The sequence below is a fragment of the Strongylocentrotus purpuratus genome, unplaced genomic scaffold (genome assembly GCF_000002235.5).
Source record: "Strongylocentrotus purpuratus isolate Spur 01 unplaced genomic scaffold, Spur_5.0 spur5_scaffold_1, whole genome shotgun sequence".
NCBI classification, from domain to species: domain Eukaryota; kingdom Metazoa; phylum Echinodermata; class Echinoidea; order Camarodonta; family Strongylocentrotidae; genus Strongylocentrotus; species Strongylocentrotus purpuratus.
The window spans coordinates 7,592,722-7,612,332 of NW_022145594.1; the positions used below are offsets into that span (position 1 = coordinate 7,592,722).

The following is a 19,611-nucleotide window of genomic DNA, read 5'->3' on the forward strand; positions in this document are numbered from 1 at the left end:
CCACATATGTCTAATTCATCTACCCATCTGAGAGCAAGAATGATGGCAGCCAATTCAGCCCTGTACGAAGAGGTGAAATTTGCTAACCTTTTGCTCCGATGTACAGAATAGTAAGGGACGTAAAAAGCAGCTGCAGAGGTCCCTCTTTCAGGTACTTTTGATCCATCGGTGTATATATGTAATTGAGTCGCCCATTTAGTATGTATGATTTCCAGGCTGCTTTGTTTTTGTTGTGTAGGATGATCTGTTTTCTTTATTCGAGTACTTAATTCCGTTGACACTGCCGGAGGGTAGAATAACCATGGTGGAAATGGGGAGTAGGTTATCGTTTCTATACGTTTTCCCAGCTTGCTTTGTATTCTATATCCAAAAGGTTTGTTTACGTTTTTCCCCTTCAAGTATTCAAAATGCCAACATGGTTCAATGTTTTTTAACAACGGATGATTCGCCCATCTTTCGATGTTTTGTCTATATTTACTTGAAAGCATTTGTCTTCTTATATCCAAAGGCATTTCCCCCATTTCCACCTGTAGTGATTCTAGTTACTATGTCTAAGGTCTCTCAGAAATAGCAAATAAAAATTGAGAACATAACACATGATTGCATGGCCTTCACTGTTTATTCTAAAAACAAACAAATAAACAAACACATTGAAAAAACCCTATAAATATACTAATTAATATCCCTTTTCTTCTTCTATGTAACTGTTCTGCGTTTGTTGTATATATATATGCCATTTTTTTTTTGGGGGGGGGGGTGGTTTGTGTATGATTGTTATTGTATAATCATCGTTTGTTGATTAATTTCATTCACATTTCATTTATTTCTTTATGTTTATACAGGGCCCCTCCTAATATAATAAGCTTTGCTTTCTTAAGCGTCCTTCCCAAAAAATGTATTTGTTATATATGTATTCATTATGTAATTAAATTGTTATTTAATTGAATTACTCGAAGAATGACAGAGTAAATTCCATTTTTTTAAAAACATGTTTCGAAATACTTTCACTTGCCTTTAGTGGCGAATCCCTGAAACTCTATAAGTGCCCCACTATTGTCTTACAAAATAAAAAGGAATAGCCTTTTTTATTTAGAGGGGGGGGGGGGGGGGGGGGGAGGGGGTGGTACACACTGTGTCTGGCCATGCTGTTTATTCTTTTTAAACATGGAATATTTTTGTCTAATTAGGTCATGATATGAAAGTTGCATCAGTAACTGACTTTTTATTTATTTTTTAAGTACATATAATTTGAATTCAATCTTGCAGCTATTCTCTCCCCCCCCCTCTCTCTCTCTCTTTCTTTCTCAGTCTGTTCATGCAGATCTGTAGAAATGACTACGGTACTCAATTTTTGTTTTGATCGTTTGACAAATCTTCAAATGAACAGAATACAACATTGCACAAGTAAACAGTTTATTGTTCAAAAACACTATCAACCTTTTAATTTTCCTCAGAATATGAATAAATATGATCATAACTTGTTTGAATATATATTCCTATTTGAAGAAGTACACACAAAAGTACAAATTCAAACAAACAAAAAGTAAAAAGAAAAAAAAACATTTACACCAAGGATCTGTTAAAAAACAAAACAAAAAAAAAACAACAAGAAAAAGTGGAGAGATTCTGAACATACACAGTAAATCCAAATGAATTCAAATAGACGGTATTTACAGGACTGCGGTTTTACCACCCACTAACATATCAAATTTGAGTTATTTTCTCATCTTGGCAATGCAGATAAGTAATATGAAAATTAGTATCTACTAAACTTAAAAAAGTACTTTTATTTGCATTGACAACTGATGTAAACATTTGTAACAAACAAGGAAACAAACAATGGGAATAACTCCTTGTTTCCTGATATATCATGATATCAACAGATACAAAAATGCACTTCAAAAAAATAAATAATAAATCACAAATGAACACTTATGATATCATTATTTTATCAGGTTTTGAGGAAGCGCTAAATAGAAAAACTAGGAATACAAAAATAAAGCTGAAATTCACTTCAACTTTCAAAATTCATCAAAGATACTTACAAGACATGAATTTTTTTAAATAGTCTGTCGAAAAACAAACAACTAGATTTGGCAATTTTTTAGAATGACTACGATTGAATACAAGCTAAAGTAAAGAATCAATTTCAAGGATGCTGGATTCTAAGGGTTTTCAAATATCAGATTGACTGAGCTATATGTGTACAAGTTACAGCATTTAAATATTTGTGCATGCTTTCTCCCTGCCACTTTGTGCCCCAAATTCTGAAATGATCCGTGATTTTTGGTTTTTAACATTAGAGAAAAGTAAGGTATCATCTTATGCCCAATACATAGAAAACATCATTGGTAATGCTGCAACATAAATAATTTGGGAATTGCACGATTTCCCAAAGGGCAATAATAATAATAGCAGTAGAAATAACAACTATAATAATGATCAGATAATAATCTCTCTAGTAAAACCAGAACTTAGTGAATCATAAATGACAGCGATGCTTAATGTATTTGTGAGTGATTTGTCAGAGTTTGTGTGGTGTTTGCGGTGATTTAAATTATTTCACGGCATGAAACTTTGGCGAAATCTTTTTATAAACACGCACACAAAACGTTTAGGCGATGTAAAAAGGTAGTGACCGCCTTAATACACATATCAGGCGGGCCCAAATTCAGAAAATGATTTAAATAAGGAAACAATTACGCAGACAAACAAAAATGCCTCTACTGCAGCAACAGACTAATACTGAATCCTAGTCTGGTAGGAATGTTTTGAAAATGAAACACTTTTCAAATATAAGCAAAGACACCCAGGAATATGTACAGGTATTATAATAACAATTTAAAAAAAATCAAATTCATGAGTTACCTTTACCTTTTCACTCTGAGTTTCCCTTAGCCAAAAATAAATATACAGGGAGTTGAAATATATTTCTTGTAACACAATCAATCTAAATTTTATTTCTTATCTAACTACAGCAATCAAATAACTTTTCAGAAAGGTAATTTGACCCTTTCACTATGCTTCAGAATGACCAAACAAACACAAATCACTTCAACCAAGTTCTCTAAACAATATCCATTCAGTGTGAGAACAATTTTTTTTGTTAAATAAAGAATGACAAAAAAAAATACGACAATAGTAAGGCGGAGTGCTAAAAAATACCATCAGAATTAATGTGAAATAAATTGGAACATTATAACACCTCGTTTTTTTTCAGCAAAAATGACTTTCAAAAATTAATCTTGCCTCATGCAAAAGATGACGCATGTACTGTAAGAAGTGTACAAGTGATATCACAAGTAAGAACGCAGGTAGGTGACTATTCCTTTGCTAAAGATATCATTTATCAGTCCATTGTGTACGATAAAATCTCCCATTCTGATCTAACCAAATCTAATAGGGAACATAAAGATGTGTGGAGCATAAAATCATGTCTAGTAAAACTGTATGTAATGTCTTGTAACGTAAAACCTGTTTTGTAACCTGTAAAGTAACGTGTAATGTAACGTGAAACCTGTGCTGCTTTAATTACCGGTATGCTTCTAAGAGTTTTCTGTTTGAGGGTTACAATTGCAAACAACTTAACAGCAAATAAATAATCATGTTTCAATTTCAAACATCTACACATAAACTATACAAACACTGCACTAAATGATTAACAAGCTGCATAGACAACAACAACAACACAAGCACTGAGGTATAAACATCTAGCACATAGTACTTCCATAAACTCTTGTAGAACTCTGCTAGAAATGCTTTTCAAAAACATCACATCTTTATTGCTAAAAAAAAATCAATAAGTGAACAATAATATCTATGAGCACTGTACATTTCATTTTAACGTCGTCCTGAGAGTTTGTGTCTTCTGAGTGACCTTCAGGTCAAAGGTCGCAAGATATACAAGTTTGCCGAGGGGAGGTGGTGACCTGATACATCATGGGTTCCTAATGCATTCATCTTCAAAACAAAATAGATGTAAGCCGTCTGGTGTAATATTTAATGAAAGTAGACTAAGTTTGGCATGTATGATGTTCTCCTTGGAAACGTGACTTAACTCAAGCCAAAGCTTTGGAGAGCAATTCATAGTATGAGTTCGGGTGTCAATTCCAGGAGAATTAGTACACTCAAGTTGCGATCTTGTCAATATCAGGTACGATTATCAGAATCAGGCAAGATTGTCAATCAGATATGCAGTATGTAGGGCTTGGCTCCAACACTTTGGACTTCAAAGGAGCTTTCTTTCTCCTTGACTACGAGTTGCAAGAACTGTTGCCACGTGATGAAGCTCATATGAATCTAGTCAAAACCTTCTTTCTTCTTTCGTCTCCATCAAAACAATTTCAAGTTGGTTCATGTCGGAAGTTACGTCCAATATAGGTCAAAATTAGTTATTCACTGCAGTAAAATTACATAACTTCCTCATCAAGTTCATCGCCATCTCTGTTGATGTAGGAATGGCTGTAGGTAGCCTAAAGGAGAAATCTGTGGCAGTTTCTGTAGCCACAGCTGCAGGGGACCGGGACCACTCCAAGGCTTCCCACAGTTGAAGTCGGCCTACTTCAGGAACTTCCTGGAGCCATCGGTGCAGGGGACCTGGACCACTCTGAGGCTTCCCACAGTTGAAGGCGGCCTACTTCAGGAACTTGGGAACTTCCTGGAGCCAAAGTTGCAGGGGATCTCTCTGAAGGACTTGTTCTGCCCAATTGAAAGTCCTGCTAGTTGAGGTCCTTGGCGGTATTGTCCATAGCCACAGCTGTAGCGGAAAGAGACAACTTGGCTTCACGTGGCTTCTCCAACAGGGTTGGTTCCTCTAGTAGAGATACTTGCAGCATTTCCTGGACCCACAGTTGCAAGGGATCTTGACATTCTCGACAGGGAATTCGTTGTCATAGGTGAGCTCCTCTCCCTTCGCTGTAGCAGAGCTCGATTTCTGAAAGAGACAACTCTGCTTCACTTGGCTTCTCAAACAGGGTTGGTTCCCCTAGTTGAGGTACTTGCGGCACTTCCTGGACCCACAGTTGCAAGGGATCTTAACATCCTCAATGGGGAATTTGTAGTCGTAGGTGAGCTCCTCTCCCTTCGCGATGCGTCGGCTGGCAAAGATGATGATGTGTTTCTGGCCTCCGACCTCAATCACACGGGAGAAGCAGTTAGACTGGAAGAAAAGAGAGCAGAAAACAATTATTTTTCTAAATTTTGACACAAGACTGATTATCTGGTAACAGGAATCTTTGTTCTGGCATCAAGATATTGTTCTTCTTAACTGTCCAATTACTGTCTTTATCCTTTTAGAATCTTAGGCAAGTTTGTTCTACTTTTGAATGAGCATCTAATACAGTCAAACCTGCTTTAGTGACCCCTGTCAACAAAAAGCACATTTGTTTGTTTCCATTGAAAATGGTATCTCATTGAAACATGTATTAAAAGACCACTTTTTGTGTTTCCCTTGGGCAGTCGCTGTAGACAAGTTTGAATGTAGTTTAATTAGATACTTGGGATATTATAGTTTAGAATATCCTGTAATATAGTTTTTTGCGGCTTTAAACTCTTTAATTCTACATCTTTCCATAAAAATAGAAGTAAGTATTCAAACATGGTGACATTGAACACGAGAATGAAGAGAAACTCGATAGGGATGAACATTTTGTCATAAATGTTTTATTTCAAGGAATGACGCAGAACCTTGTATTTCCTTTATGATCAAATAAATTTATGATCTGGTTGTAAGCTTTAAGATTAATTGCATTAGAATCTTTTTCCTTTATAATGAAAGAGAGCCTTAAGGACACACATTTTCTTACAGTAGTTTAACAATGCTCGTTTTGATGTGTCGGTGTGCATGTAGTGGTGTTATTTGTCCTCTTATATATGTTGATGCAGATTGTAAGCGTACTCTTTTAATGTAAATGGCATAGAGAATTGAGTGTTTATTATTCAAACCGAGCATGATGGCTCAGTGGTTAGAGCACCCGCCTCATGAACGGGAGGTCGTGGGTTCGAACCCTGGCCGAGTCATACCAAAGACTTATAACAATGGGACCTTCTGCCTTCTAGCTCGGTGCTCAGCATATTAGATTGGAGAAGGGTAGTAATAACATATTATGTTATGCAGGGCCCGCTGGAAGAGCAGTTTCATAACTGAACTGGCTACCCTGGGTAAATAAAACTTTATTATTGTTATTATTATGCGGTAAATAAATCAAAAGTTATTATTATTTCCGCTGCTACAAGTTTGAATAAAGTGTGTAATACTTACGTCACATGAATGGTTGATGAAGCGAGCAGCATTGCCGCTGGTGGTGGCATCAACAACATCAAAATCATCAATACGGAACATGTAGCATCCAATACCCTAGGACACAGAGACAATCATTTTGTTAATGACACAAGTAAGAATGCCAACATGACACACTAAAAAAAAAAAAAAAAAAATTCAACTTAAAGATTTATAAGTATGAGACAGTTTGAATGGAATCTGAGGACAAGTTATATATTGTAGTCAAGTAATGAAACTTTCCCAGATGATGTTCGTAGTGATATAGAAAGAGAACACTGGAGAGCTAATGAATTCAATGTACATGTGAACAGGTGCTTACCTTGCTCTCATAATATTTCTCCCTCTTGTCCGTGAGAATAGATCTGATGACGATCCCGCTGTACTCAATCACCATCTCACCGGCCTCGATGAGGCGGCGGCAAAACAGACCACGCCCATGGATACCAGATCTGTAGTGGGTCAGAAAGAAGTAAATTATTTCAATATTTCATGTTAATCTACATTTGCCACTCTCCACCCAGGGGTAAATGGGTACCTGATATGCTTGAGCGCTAGTTACTTTGGCAGCTATGCTATAACCAGGGTAATATGTGTAAAGCGCCAGAGCCTGGTGGATACCAGCGCTATATAAATATCCATATTATTATTATTATTATTAATAAAACCTCTACTGATTAGAGGATAATTTGATGAAACCAATACAACTATTTGCAGCCTTCCAATGAAATCGTTCAGAGGGATCTTGGCATGACAAACACTGTCATACCACAAACTAACGATAATAATTTTAAATTTCCAATTCTTTTTAACTAAACCAAATATGTGAGCGGCTAACTCAAAATCACTACAAAATAGCAAATCTGACAATGGGTAATTTGGGTAAAATATACTTTTATGAATAAATTAACTGCTCTTACAATGACAAATAATTCAGGAGATGTCATGCAGTGGCCCAGAAGCGGTAAGTGTGATCAGAAAGCTTGCAATCTCTAGTTTTAGACAAGTACAAATATCCTCCAAAATTATTTCTTGTAACTTATTGGTTTTGAGTCCACTGCTAACACATTTATACTTCCCGAATTTCCACCTTATACATCTTTCCTGGACAGAATCTGGAACACATTTGTTTTTGACAGAAGTTTTCAGAGAAAGATAGGAATCATAACAATAGTTTGGAGGCCAAAGAATCATTCCTCCAAAATAAGGAAGGTTGGCAAACTATGCACATTTCCGATTTCAGTATCAAAATGAAATATCTAGAAGGTACAGGAGACATCAAAAATTCTGGCTACTTGGTACATTTGTTTTGATGGCTTACATATTGCCCTATACTTAACATTACAAAACAGATTACTCCTGGGGGTGTTTCACAAAGACTAAGATCGACTTTAAGTTAGACTTAACTATGGCCGGCCGTTCATGCCACTAGTTGCTCTCACCATTGGTCTCTCAATTATGATCTTTAGATAATATTCTTTCCTACAATAATGAACTATCAAAAAATGTAAATTCGGTAGATTTGTGACCACGATTAGTACGTCCATTGAGAAACCAATGCCATTAAATGATGAGAGAAAATAGTGGCATGAATGGCTTGAAGTCCAACTTAAAGTGGATCTTAGTCTTAGTGAAACACTCCTATTGACTCTATAAGGGAATGATTATTTACCTGTATACACCGACAGCTTCCTTAGCTGTTTGTTTGAGATGTCTGAACCTCATAGCCATAGGCAGATCTTGAAGACTTGTTGCTCTCCTGATAAAACAAAATACAATCAAATTAACAAATAGTATTGATGGTCATACATCAAGGTGCATTAGACTAAATGTATCAAAATCATCTTCAAGACCACTTCGCGTCAATATTAATCCTTTTGCACATGCAATGCAAGCTTTGCATAACTTAGTTACTCGTACCAAAAATTATCAAGCGATTTAAAACATTCGATTTTACAAATTACATCGCCAATGTGTGTGCACAATGGGCTTATAATGTTCCTTTGATAACATAGTTGCTTTAAACCCCACTGTACTACTTATAGCTACTTGCACCCTCTATACAGCAAACAATGCCTAATTGGTGCCTGTTGGTCCCCCATGATCCTCTTTTTCTTATGTTAATTGAGAGCTGATTTGACGAGATAACCACCTGTCAGTGACCTTGCAGGGAGGTCTAATTCCCCCCTGGCCAAACTTGTGCAGATGGGCTTTAATGAAAATTATAAGTTACATCTAGAAGAGCCAACAAATTATTTACAGGCAACTCTTTTTGAGATTTTTCTTTTTGTGAGATTCTTGCTGGGTACATAATCATTAAATTTTGAAGAAGGGGAACAAATAGAAATCCCAAACTGCCTATTCAAACACATAACTGGCATAGGACAGTGTAACAAGGGAATTTACCTTGATGATTTATGTTGTATATCAGACGTCTCATCTTGCTGTTCAAACTCATTGAAGATTGGTCGGTTACGATGATGGGAAGCCAGGAAGTTGAAGATGTCAAAGGTCGAAGTTCGCTTGGAGACCTCTGCCCTGGCGCATCCATGTGGGTTAACCGGAGGTTCCTGATTGAAGAAAAAAAAAGAAAAAAAATGTAAACAACTTTTCTACAGAATGTGAAAAAGATCACACAATACAATATTAGTTTTCAAAAGGTAATTACCGGTAAGGGCAAACTTCTTTATAACATTTGCTTTCAATGAATCTTAACTCCATAATGATACTCACATCATCTTCAGCCGTCTCCTCATGCTTGTGGAACTTGAACTTGTATTTTTGGCAGTTGCCTGCTCCGTAGAGCTGCTCCATGAGGAAGATGATTGCCTCATGATTGATACCAAGCATCTTCAGCCCCTTCACACCTGTAGTGATAAAGGCATCGTTTAACAATGTTAAATCTGAGATGTACGGCCCTACGTGTTATCGGTGTCTGTGATATGGTGTAATTTTGAAGCCCTACAAAACTTCAAAAGCTTCAAAATGATCAAGAAGTGCCTCAAAAAAGTAATAATCTTTGAGTGACCGGTTTTACCACTCGTTTTTCCCAATAGACTGTAGTGTTATGAAAATCATTAGGAAAACGCAAAATTTGCTTTCTATTTCCAATCATAAATATCTTGATAATCAGACAGGCGATTGGCTTGTAAAAGTCATGGGGTTCCTGACTGACCTAGAGGTTTATAATTATCATTGCAGCATGAGCTAAATCCAGGATTTTGTTTCAGAATCTGAGACAAAGTTACCAGATCCATTTTAAATGGTAGAAAGAGGGAGGGGTTGACATGTCGCAGTCATCAGTTTCAATTATTTTGCTCAGGTCATGGCAGGATGCAATGTCCCGTCCCCTTGAGCCTATACAAACAGCCAGACCTCTCATAGCAGTCGTATCTATAATAATCTCACAATAATCAAGTGTTAATTTGTATAACTAAGAAATTTACAACTTTTCATGGATTTAATTTCATGACTATACACCTGTTTATGAATAAGAGCCTAAATAATATTTTGCAGAATGGCTTTGATAGTAACTTAGTAAGATTTGCCAAATAGGTATAATCTCATGGGTTAACCAAAAATGTTACACACAAATAGGCGCACCCATGCTTAGAGATAAAAATGAGTTCTGGTCATGCAATTGCATTGTGAAAGCAACGGTGTGAAATCGGTCAGAAAAGGTGGATCATCTAGCATACAAGTATTGGTGTGTACTGCAAGGTTCTGGTATCATCAAAACGATACAAAATTTGGCCCAGTCTTGGTAAAGTTACAAGCACTGTACACATAAATATGTATATGGGACTACACAAACATGTGCAATATGTTGTTTCATGCCAAATTTAGAATATTAAAGCATTTGAAGAGCCATACTTTTCAGGGAACATTTTTTATCTGATGTTCTTCCACACTTGCAAAATAGCAATGATAACGCTCACAAATTATTTTTCACCTCTTCCCAGAACTCAACATTGAACTTTAAAGTTACAGGTATGTGGTGGTGGTTGTTATTTTTTACCTGACTGCTAAGAAAGCATAAATGCTTATAAGTAAGCGACGGCCGATGGCTTTAGGTCCTCTCCGAGGGACCAGGTAATAAGGATTAATGCCTTACCAAAGGGCACTAGCGCATCGACTTGGTTTCGAACCTTGGTCACCGGATCATGAGACCACTGCTCTACCGACTGAGCTATCGCGCCTCTGTACAGGTGTATCATTGAAATATGCCCAAATGAGGATATTACAGCTTTCTTTGATGTTTTAAAGTTTACTTACCATCGAAAGACAAATGCTTTCTCCTGGTGTTGGTGCGGAGCTCCCCAGCCCTCTCTACGACCCGCCCCCACGCCTCCTCAACCGTCTCTGCCCTCGTCTCAAACCCATCATCACTCCTGATCTCAAACATGAGATGGGGTCGGTTGGACGGCCTACGGGGCGTGGTGCTTGGGCCACGCTTCTTCTCCTGCTCCATCAGGGTGAGCAGCAGGGAGGGACTGTCGTCATGGTGATCAGACTGACCCAGGTTTGGCATGGCAGCAAAGAATGCATCGTCTGTTGACAGGCCTAGAGAGATATTTAATGAAAACATAAATTTTGCTAATGAAAAAAAATTACCAACAAATAAACTTAGTAAATAGGATAAATTTTGAGAGCTATCTAAAATTGACATATAATTTTGAATAAAATGAAGGGAGTGAATTTTTTCTCTCCAAATAACCAGATATTATTTGATTTATTGAACATTTCAGGTTCAATTTGTTCATCCCATATTACATTACATACAACAACATAAACATTGAGACTATACCACACATTTCAGATATGGAGCAAAAATTTCTGATCTTGGTACAACTGCTTATCCTTCTCAAATTATCTTTGTACTCGTTTGTCTTTTTAAATTATATTCTAAGAGAAGTAAGAAAAATCATTTTAGACCTTGTAAATTACTTAGTATTTAACCATGTTCTCTACAATGAGAGTTAATTGTACAAATACTTGTTATAGCCAGGTGTAATGAAAAGTGAAATTAGCAGTTACTCACCAGCGAATGGATCAAAACTGGCATTGGAATTCCAACTAGATGAACCATCAGAACCTTTGACTTTCTTCTTGCTCACTTTGATCAAAGACTTGTTGCTTCGGGTCTCCTCCATGCCAAAGGTAGGGTTCTTGACACGAGCTCTCGGCACGTTGGACGGATTCTTCATTCTGACTACCGGTGTCTTGACGGGAGAAGGACTAGGGACCTCGTTGGAAGTCTCCTCCTGGTTCTCATCATCTTCGTTCTTCAAACTGCCGTAGGAGTCAAACCAGACCTTGACTTGGTGAGGGGACTTGCGCCTCTTGTTAGATCCACCAGACTTCTGCCTTGCGTACATGTGTTCTCTGTGGAACGGAGACATTGCATCAGTGTAACTAGTGAGCGGAACAATGCCAGGCTGTTGCTGAAAAGGTGGGGAAAGTGAAGATATAAAGCCAGAGAGGGAGGTGTCCATTGGGGTGGTTGGTAAGAGGGGGTTTACTGGAATTACAGGTGTAGGGCTTGGTGTGAGTGGCTGTACACCTGGTGTCACCTGCCCCATGGATGATTGGACTCCAGCCTGCTGAATGAGGGTCTGCAGGGTTTGGAGGGTTGACGATGCCATGAGGGTAGGATACGTCTGATTGATGAACGGTGCGACCTCTGGACTGGCAACACCTATCTGCGGAACGCCAAAGTTTTGGAGAAGACCGGGCTGAGGGTAAGTCTGCGGCATGATTCCTGCTAAAGCGTTGACCTGCTGGATTTGAGACACCTGGTATGACCTCTGAAGGATAGATAGATACTGTTCTTGAGCGGAGCTCGTCAAAGTATTGGTATTGGCCGTGGTGGTGACGACGGACAGAACATCAGGAGAACCGACAGTAGTGACAATGGAAGTAGCTACTAGAGCAGCCTGGGGCAAGGATTGGAAACCCTGTGGAAGGTTCATGGCGGAAGACATTCCCTGAGATGAAAGTATGCCAGGAACGGTGTTTGGGAGTAGGTTGGATATTGGTTGTCCTGTCAGAGCAATAGACTGTGCAGCTACACTTGATACACCAACTTGCATCTTCTGAGGGATTGTGCCTTGTATACTAGTAATAGCTTGTTGTGTAGCAACTGGAGTTTTAAGAATCTTGGCATTGACACCAGGTTTCAAGGCGGCGGTATTTCCCTGCCATACAACTGAACTATTTCTGGAGAAAGGTCCTCTGGTCCTTGCTTGCCTGGTATTATTAGGGAGCAATCCTGGATACCGGATCATACTAGGCCCCCGAATCCTTGGTCCCCCAGTAGGATTCCTAACACTTGTCGGCCCGTTGGAATAAATGACTTGATTTGTAGTGACATCTTTGCCAATGATCACCTTCTTGCTTCCAATGTTGGACTGCACGTGGTAGATGTTACGACCCTTTAGCTGGTTACTGCTATTCAGGTCAGATGCCCCTTGTGTGGATTTGCCCAAAATATTCCATGGCGTCTGGGAAGGCAATGCAGGCTGTGTTGGGTTAGCTTCAACAGAAAGAGCCTGTGGTGGTGGTGGATCATCATTCAATCCCATGTCAACTTCCATTGACTCATCATCTGTGTAGGTAAAGGCTTCAGAAATGGCACCAGTCACTGGATCTATCTTCACAGTGACTCTCACCTGTTTCTCCGAAGAGGATGACTCTGCCATTGGGGTCTCACTGGAGGTGTCTGGCGTTTCCTGTACTTGCTTCATCTGATTCAGCTTTGGAGTTATTGCAGCCTCACCATGCATTACTACATCATTGTTTGGCAACATATTGGTTTGCTTGGATGAGTCTCTGCTGTCTGCCAACAGTCCCTTCTTAGAAGGACTCTGTGTTCCTGACTGAGCATCTTCTCCTGGGAAACTACGTGCAACGACAGACTGTTTCCGTGGATGGACTTGTCTCTCTTCACTTCGGGAGCTAACACTTGGTTTACTGTCCAACGTTTCCTCTCCATCCTCTACTGGCTCCTCTCCAGGTTTTAATCTTTTTGCTGAGCTTCTTGTCCGCAGTCTTGGTTGATCCTGCTCAGGGCCATGATGCTCCTCATCAGAAGTGCTCGTTAATTCACCTCTCATTCTCTTCTTGCTATCATCACCAGCATTTTCATTCTCACTGTCAACAAATTGATCCTTTTCTGGTTGCTTATCCGAGAGCCTTGGTCGACCTCGTTTCCTTTTAGGCATGCCCTCTTCTTCCTGTTGTCCCTTTTCAAGGACTTCAAAATCAGCACAAGCGCTATCTCTACCCCGTTTCCTGGCTTCAATTTGGTCCCTAGAAACTTCATTGACAGATGGATACTTCCTTGGTCTCCCTCTACCCCTTGGCTTTTCACCTTCCCTTGCACTGATATGACCAACCTGGATTTGGTCTGCTACAGGATACTTTCTGGGCCTTCCTCTTCCTCTTCCTCTTCCCTTCTTTTGTACAATTTCCTCTGTATCTCCATCGTCCTCATCCTCAAGCTCTGCCGCTATGATTTCCTTCATTCTTGAACTTGACTTCCTGGACAGGCCTCTGGTTCTCATTGGTCTCCCTTCAAGCTCTTCAGCCTCAATATGATTCAGTGTTCCACATTCCTTTTCTGGACTCCATATGATATCTAAGGATTTTCTTGGTCGACCTCTTCTCCCTTTGACAGCCTCATTTTCCTTCTCCTCCTGGTCACCGTCAAACTCATCGTGCTGACTGGCATGATGGGACTTTTTTCGTGAGAATGATCTTGGACTTTTGAGACTGTCATCAGAGGAAAGTCTTCTTCTACCATCATGGGAAGTATCACTAGACTTCCTTGTCAATGAAGTTATATCATCTTCTTGTCCCTCCGGTGTTTGTTGATCATGGCAAGCATCACTTCTCTCCACATCCTCTTCTCCTGAAAACACCTGGTTGTCCGGATCCCCACTGTCAGCAATCCTCAGCAATCTAGATGAAGTAGTTCGCATGGGGTACTTCTTCCTTCCTCTGTGACCAACATCCAAGACATCTAGTTTTGAAGATGAATCATCACTCTCCAGGACATCTGATGAACTGTGACGTGTTTTCCGTTTGGTCTGGTCAGAGTTCGTGAAGGAACTTGCTATATGCGAGTCATCTCCATTCTGTAACACACTGTGAAATTTGTCTGCAGAAGTCGAATCAGCACTTGAAAGCCTGCTGCTTTTCCTCCTCTTTATGTCTCCAGCGTTCTTCTCTTCCCTCACTAAGTCTCCATCTATCAATTCATCCACTACATTTCTGGCGGAGTCCTGTTTTGTTTCCATGAATGCCTTGAAAGCATTGGCAAATTTTGGGTTGTCAAGTTTCTTAAATATGTTTCTAGATGTGGTAGGAGACCCAATCTTTTCAACTTTCTCTGGCTCTTCTTCATCTTCTAGTGTATGCTTGTGATGTCTTGAATTAAGATCAGAAGCAAATGCAGACAAAATGGGTTCTCTTTCCTGTCTTCGAAGACTCTCCCGATTATTGTTGTTTTTCCTTGTCACTGAACTTGATAGTGATGTAGCAAGTGCCTTGAAGATTGACTCGTGCTCTGGGTCTGAGCTGAGGCGTCTTGGAGGGGCATCCTTGGCAAATATCACTGGATTGGCATTTTCTGAAACTTCCTGAGGAGATTGATGTTTTTGGGACACAACGATGCTCAGGATATCTTCCTCCCCAACTCCTTGCACTCTTAGTTCTTCTGTTAATCTCTCAAATTCTGGACTGACTTCTTCGGCTTCAACTTTGTCTTCAACATCATAGTTCCTTGTTTGCTCTTGCTTTTCAAGTACGCTTCGCTCTTCATTCACAATGTTGATTTCTTTGGTTTCAGGAAATGGCGCAGATGATTCTAATTGAGCATCAACTGGAGTTACTGACCAATCACCTGCATCGTGTGGTCCTCCTGTCTTGTCTGGAGTACTGTCTTCTAAGTATCTTGCACCATGCTCAACATGATCAGGAGCCGCTGTGCTAATGTCACCATCAAATGAACGTTCTGCTGCACAACCAGTAGCGATAGGCTCATTAGTGCTTTCTTTGTTGATAGATGGCCTTTTCCCCGGAACTTCATTATTCTGTTCTGCAGGTGCCTCAGGCAAATGATTTTCTTCACTTACAGTTGATGTAAGACAACTTTTAAGACTGCCAACTGAAGCTGTCTCACTACATGGCTCACTGATTTCTATTATATTTGAGTCGTTTTCAACTGTTGATAGGATGGTAACATCAGTAGCACTCTTGTCTATCTGGGGCTCTTTTTCCATGTCTTCTGGAGAGTCTTGGGGAGTATCAGCTGGTACGTCTAGTGGTAAAGCAGATTTATCATCCTTGGTGTCTAGAATTGCAACGACATCTGGGTCACGTTTTCCTAATAATTGTACAGTTTCTACCTCATCATCACTGCTCACATCTTGTATTTCATGACAGATATCATCAGGATTTGACAAACTTTCATCATCGAGAACTGTCACAACATTGCTAGTACTGTCTGTTAAAGATTCTTTGGTTGTATTTTCTTCTTGGTCTGAGCCAGGAATATCTGGTGAACTTGGCTGAGATGCATCTTGTGACCCGAGACTCTTGAATTGCTTGGGAACATCCGTGCTGCTCAAAGAGTCAGTAGACACTGCCATCACATCAATATCAAGATCTACAGGAGATTGAGTTGGTAAATCTTGTACAGCAGTACTTTCATTTGGACTATGAGTAAGGTTTTCTGCCCGATTACTGAGGGTGCCGCTTAATGAATCAGAAGTGCCAAGTTCTCCTGGAGAAGAGGTTGGTGAATCATCTACACTGTGTATTACTATGCATCGCTGCTGTTCTTCCTCTGACACTTTTCCCACGTTTGCTTCCTCATTGCTGTTATCGTCATCTTCTCCTCTGATAGGACTCTGAACCTGATGCTGTTCATCTATAGGTGGGCATTGGCTTTCATGAAGTGGAAACTGTGGCTTGAACTGTTGCACATTTGGTTCTTCAAATGACTCTGCTGTCTTTGTATTTTGGTAGGAAGCCATCGATACTGATTGTGCAGCATCTCCTGTAGGTATTTTCATCATACTTGTCTCTTCAGTCCCGACTATAGCATCATGAGATTCAGAAGGAAAATCAACCTGTAACCCATGTCCATCTGCTTGGTCTTCAGCTCCATCTAGGCAACCTGTGCCACCATCCCTTGGTTCTTCAGGTTCTGCTAGAGTAGTTGCTGCTGAGCAGTCAGAAATTACAAGAGTGTCATCTTCTCTTGTTTTACCTTCTGGAGGTGCGACTATGTCCACCTCAAAACTGGTTACAACATTACCCACTTCCTCATCTGATTTAATTTGCCCTTGAGGTGCAATTTCCATTCCCAAATGCTCTTGTTCCTCAGGGTATCCTGGGGCTGCAGTATCACTAGATTTTCCTTCTATGAGCTCTACAGCCTCATTATTTAGACAAAGGTCATTCTGAATCTCAGGTTCTAATGTAATTTGTTCATTTGAAGGGGTGACTTCTCTTGTTTCTGCATTGGCACCAACAGACATTTTCGAGGGTGTCACTTTGCAAGGTTTTTCATTTGGTGACACAGGTACAATGATTGGAGTGGAATCAGTTTCCATCCTAAGTCGTTCAGTGCTGGAATTCTGCTCTATTTGTTCTATAGGTCCATCAGCTCCCACAGTTTCAGCTTCTTTGATTTCAGCTGTAAGACCCTTGGTGACTTCAAAATCACGGCTGGCAAGATCAGTACCCTTTTCTTCTCTGGATCTGGCGGAGAGCTCTGAATCATCGTCTGCCTCACATGTAGCCGTGACCTCAGAACTTTTATCCTTTGATGGCAACCTTGGAGAAGACTCTTTCTCACTTGGACTGATAGAGACTGAGGGGAGTGATAAAGGCTGGCTCATTGCAGACTCAATATCTGGCTGATTGGGCAAAGGAGATACATTTGTTGAAAGCATACAAGAAGTCTGAGGATTGTCCAAAAACTCTCTACAGCCAGAATGTGGTGTTGTGTTCCTATGTGTGTCTGAGGCTGCCTCAGAGGAGTCATCCTCAGACTCTGGATAAGACTTTTCATGTTGGTCCAAGGCCAGCTTCACCAATTTCAACATGGGCACCTTCTTTGGGCTAATCAAGGGAGAATCTGGTTGTGTTACTTCAGGGTCATCATGAAGAGGCATGGAGGTGTCGGATGCATCTGCCACGTCAGAAGCTTCTGCTGAATCTGATGTCACTACAGAGGCCAACTGCTTGTCTTTGATGTCCACCAACTTCACATATGGCCCCTTTTTAGGGCTTGTCAAGGGGGAATCTGGTCTGATGTTGGATGAACATTCAGCAATGTCTGTTTCAATTTCTGCTTCATCATTGACCGCAACTTTTGCATGTTTTTCCTCTGTTTCCATCATACCAGCAGGACTATCTGGTTTTTCTTCCATTTCCTTGACACTATCATCCATAAACAAAGTTACTGCAGAATCTGTCTGAGGAGTACTGGTTTCTTCCTGCACTTCTTTTGACACAGCTGAAACAATATCATCCGTGTCCAAATTTGTAGGATTGGCTGAAGGCAGAGAGACAGGTTTATCAGATTGTAAGAACTTCTCGCCACTCTCAGAGAAATCGCCAAGAGCAGCATCAGAGTTCAGGCCATCAAGGTTGTCCAGATCAGCCATCATGTCCATAATACCGTCACCATCCAGACAAGGATTCAGATTAGCATCAAGGTTCAAGGAGTCCAGGACACCATCATCCATCTCAAACAGTGATGACGTCGCAGCCAGGATATCCGCAGCATTCTGGATCTCGCTGACTGTCTGCGACCCTGCCAGGAGGGCCGCTACCTGATCGAGAGCCATCGCAGCCTCGTTACTCTCCTTGGTAGCCTCCATGAGAGCATCTGCGAGGATATCGGTATCGTCATCATCCTGGACGGTCGGTTTCCTGCTGAAAGGATAGCTGCCTGGGCTGTGCTCGGTGGTGTGGTTGATTTCCTGAGGGAGCGTAGGTGAGGTCAAAGGATTGACCTCTATGATGCGCATGGTGTAGATGCAACGCCTGCAAGGATCCACGGTACTCCAGTACACCCGTGAACATCTGTTAAGATAAAATAAATGAACACTTAGCATAATTGAATAGCACATTTTCCTTTTTTAAGGGAAACAACATGACGTAAAGTCTACAATTTGTACACAAGAGATGTTCTTAATAAATGGGAAATGAACAAATTCAGACTAGATGATATCTTTCCTTTCTCATAAATGACAAAGCAATCGCTTCTTTTACATCAATGGATCATTCATCTCTGAACTGGTCAGTATTTCCATTAGCCAACACTGTGCCGTTACATGACAATGAAATGAACTAAAATTATTGACAGCTTTATGTCATCAAATATTTTCCATGTAGTACCATCCTCAGATCATACATATGAAAACAATTGTTATATCATTGATAGTTTGACTATAAAATGTAGAGGGGTTACCCAGCAAGAAAAAATATCAATATTTAGTCAAGATCCAAGGGAATCGGGCCTTCCTCAGTGCCAGAGAGGACTCCTATGTGGCCTAGACCCTCTAAAGACCAAGAACCAAATCTTCTGCTGAGAACCAGAAGGCTAATGTTAATCTACTGATCTACATTTGCCACTCAGATGACGTAAATGGGTACCTGGCAGAAATTAATTCCTTGAAATGCTAGAGCGCTGTAATGGTAGCCGTGCTAAAGCCAGGGTAATAATCTCCCTCTGCACCTCAGAATAGTTTACTAGATCAATGGCGAATAATAAATGCTGTAGTATTACTCAGGTGATTCTTTCTCTCGATAGAATTTGGAAAATGTCTCCATCACCCAAAAGTGATCGACTGTCAAATCTAAACAAAGATGGTCACCAAGCAAGGTCGAGGAGAACTATCAATACTTACGCGAAATCCAAAGGGAAGATTCCATTCTCAGTGTCCGAGAGGAACCCTAAGTGGCCTAGAGACTCTAGAGACCAGGAACCAATCATCACATTGATGTTCTTAGCTTCCAGGCCCTGGGAGAATGTCCTGTTTGGTTTCATGTTGTCCAGACTGACACACACGCGCCGAAGGACACCGAACAGGTCAGAACCCATGATCTAGTGAGAAATAAAATAACAGATAATAATAATAATAATAATAATAATAATCTTTTAAAGTACACTCCAAATATGATTAAGTTAAACCGAAAATGGAAATTCTTTTTGACCAATTGATTGTGAGCCCGGCAGCCACTGAGCCAGATCGACGTTGCTCTATCCCTTATTGTTGAACGCCAAACAAGGTAGCAGCAACTTCCGTCTTTTA

At 40.2% G+C, this 19,611-nt stretch overlaps 1 protein-coding gene across 1 annotated transcript in view; it reads right to left on the bottom strand.

The window, feature by feature from the left end:
- Positions 1-1,396: 1,396 nt before the first annotated feature.
- The window catches only part of LOC115918440, a 42,185-nt gene continuing 23,970 nt past the window's right edge, over positions 1,397-19,611 (bottom strand). Inside the window, exons 10-18 of the mRNA XM_030978498.1 lie at positions 19,207-19,403; positions 11,319-18,379; positions 10,553-10,840; positions 9,011-9,144; positions 8,684-8,847; positions 7,950-8,036; positions 6,600-6,729; positions 6,260-6,355; positions 1,397-5,158 (exon numbers count right to left, since the gene is read on the bottom strand). Coding sequence (XP_030834358.1) covers positions 4,985-5,158; positions 6,260-6,355; positions 6,600-6,729; positions 7,950-8,036; positions 8,684-8,847; positions 9,011-9,144; positions 10,553-10,840; positions 11,319-18,379; positions 19,207-19,403 — 8,331 coding nt within the window. The 3' untranslated portion in view covers positions 1,397-4,984. The remainder of the gene's footprint in view (positions 5,159-6,259; positions 6,356-6,599; positions 6,730-7,949; positions 8,037-8,683; positions 8,848-9,010; positions 9,145-10,552; positions 10,841-11,318; positions 18,380-19,206; positions 19,404-19,611) is intronic.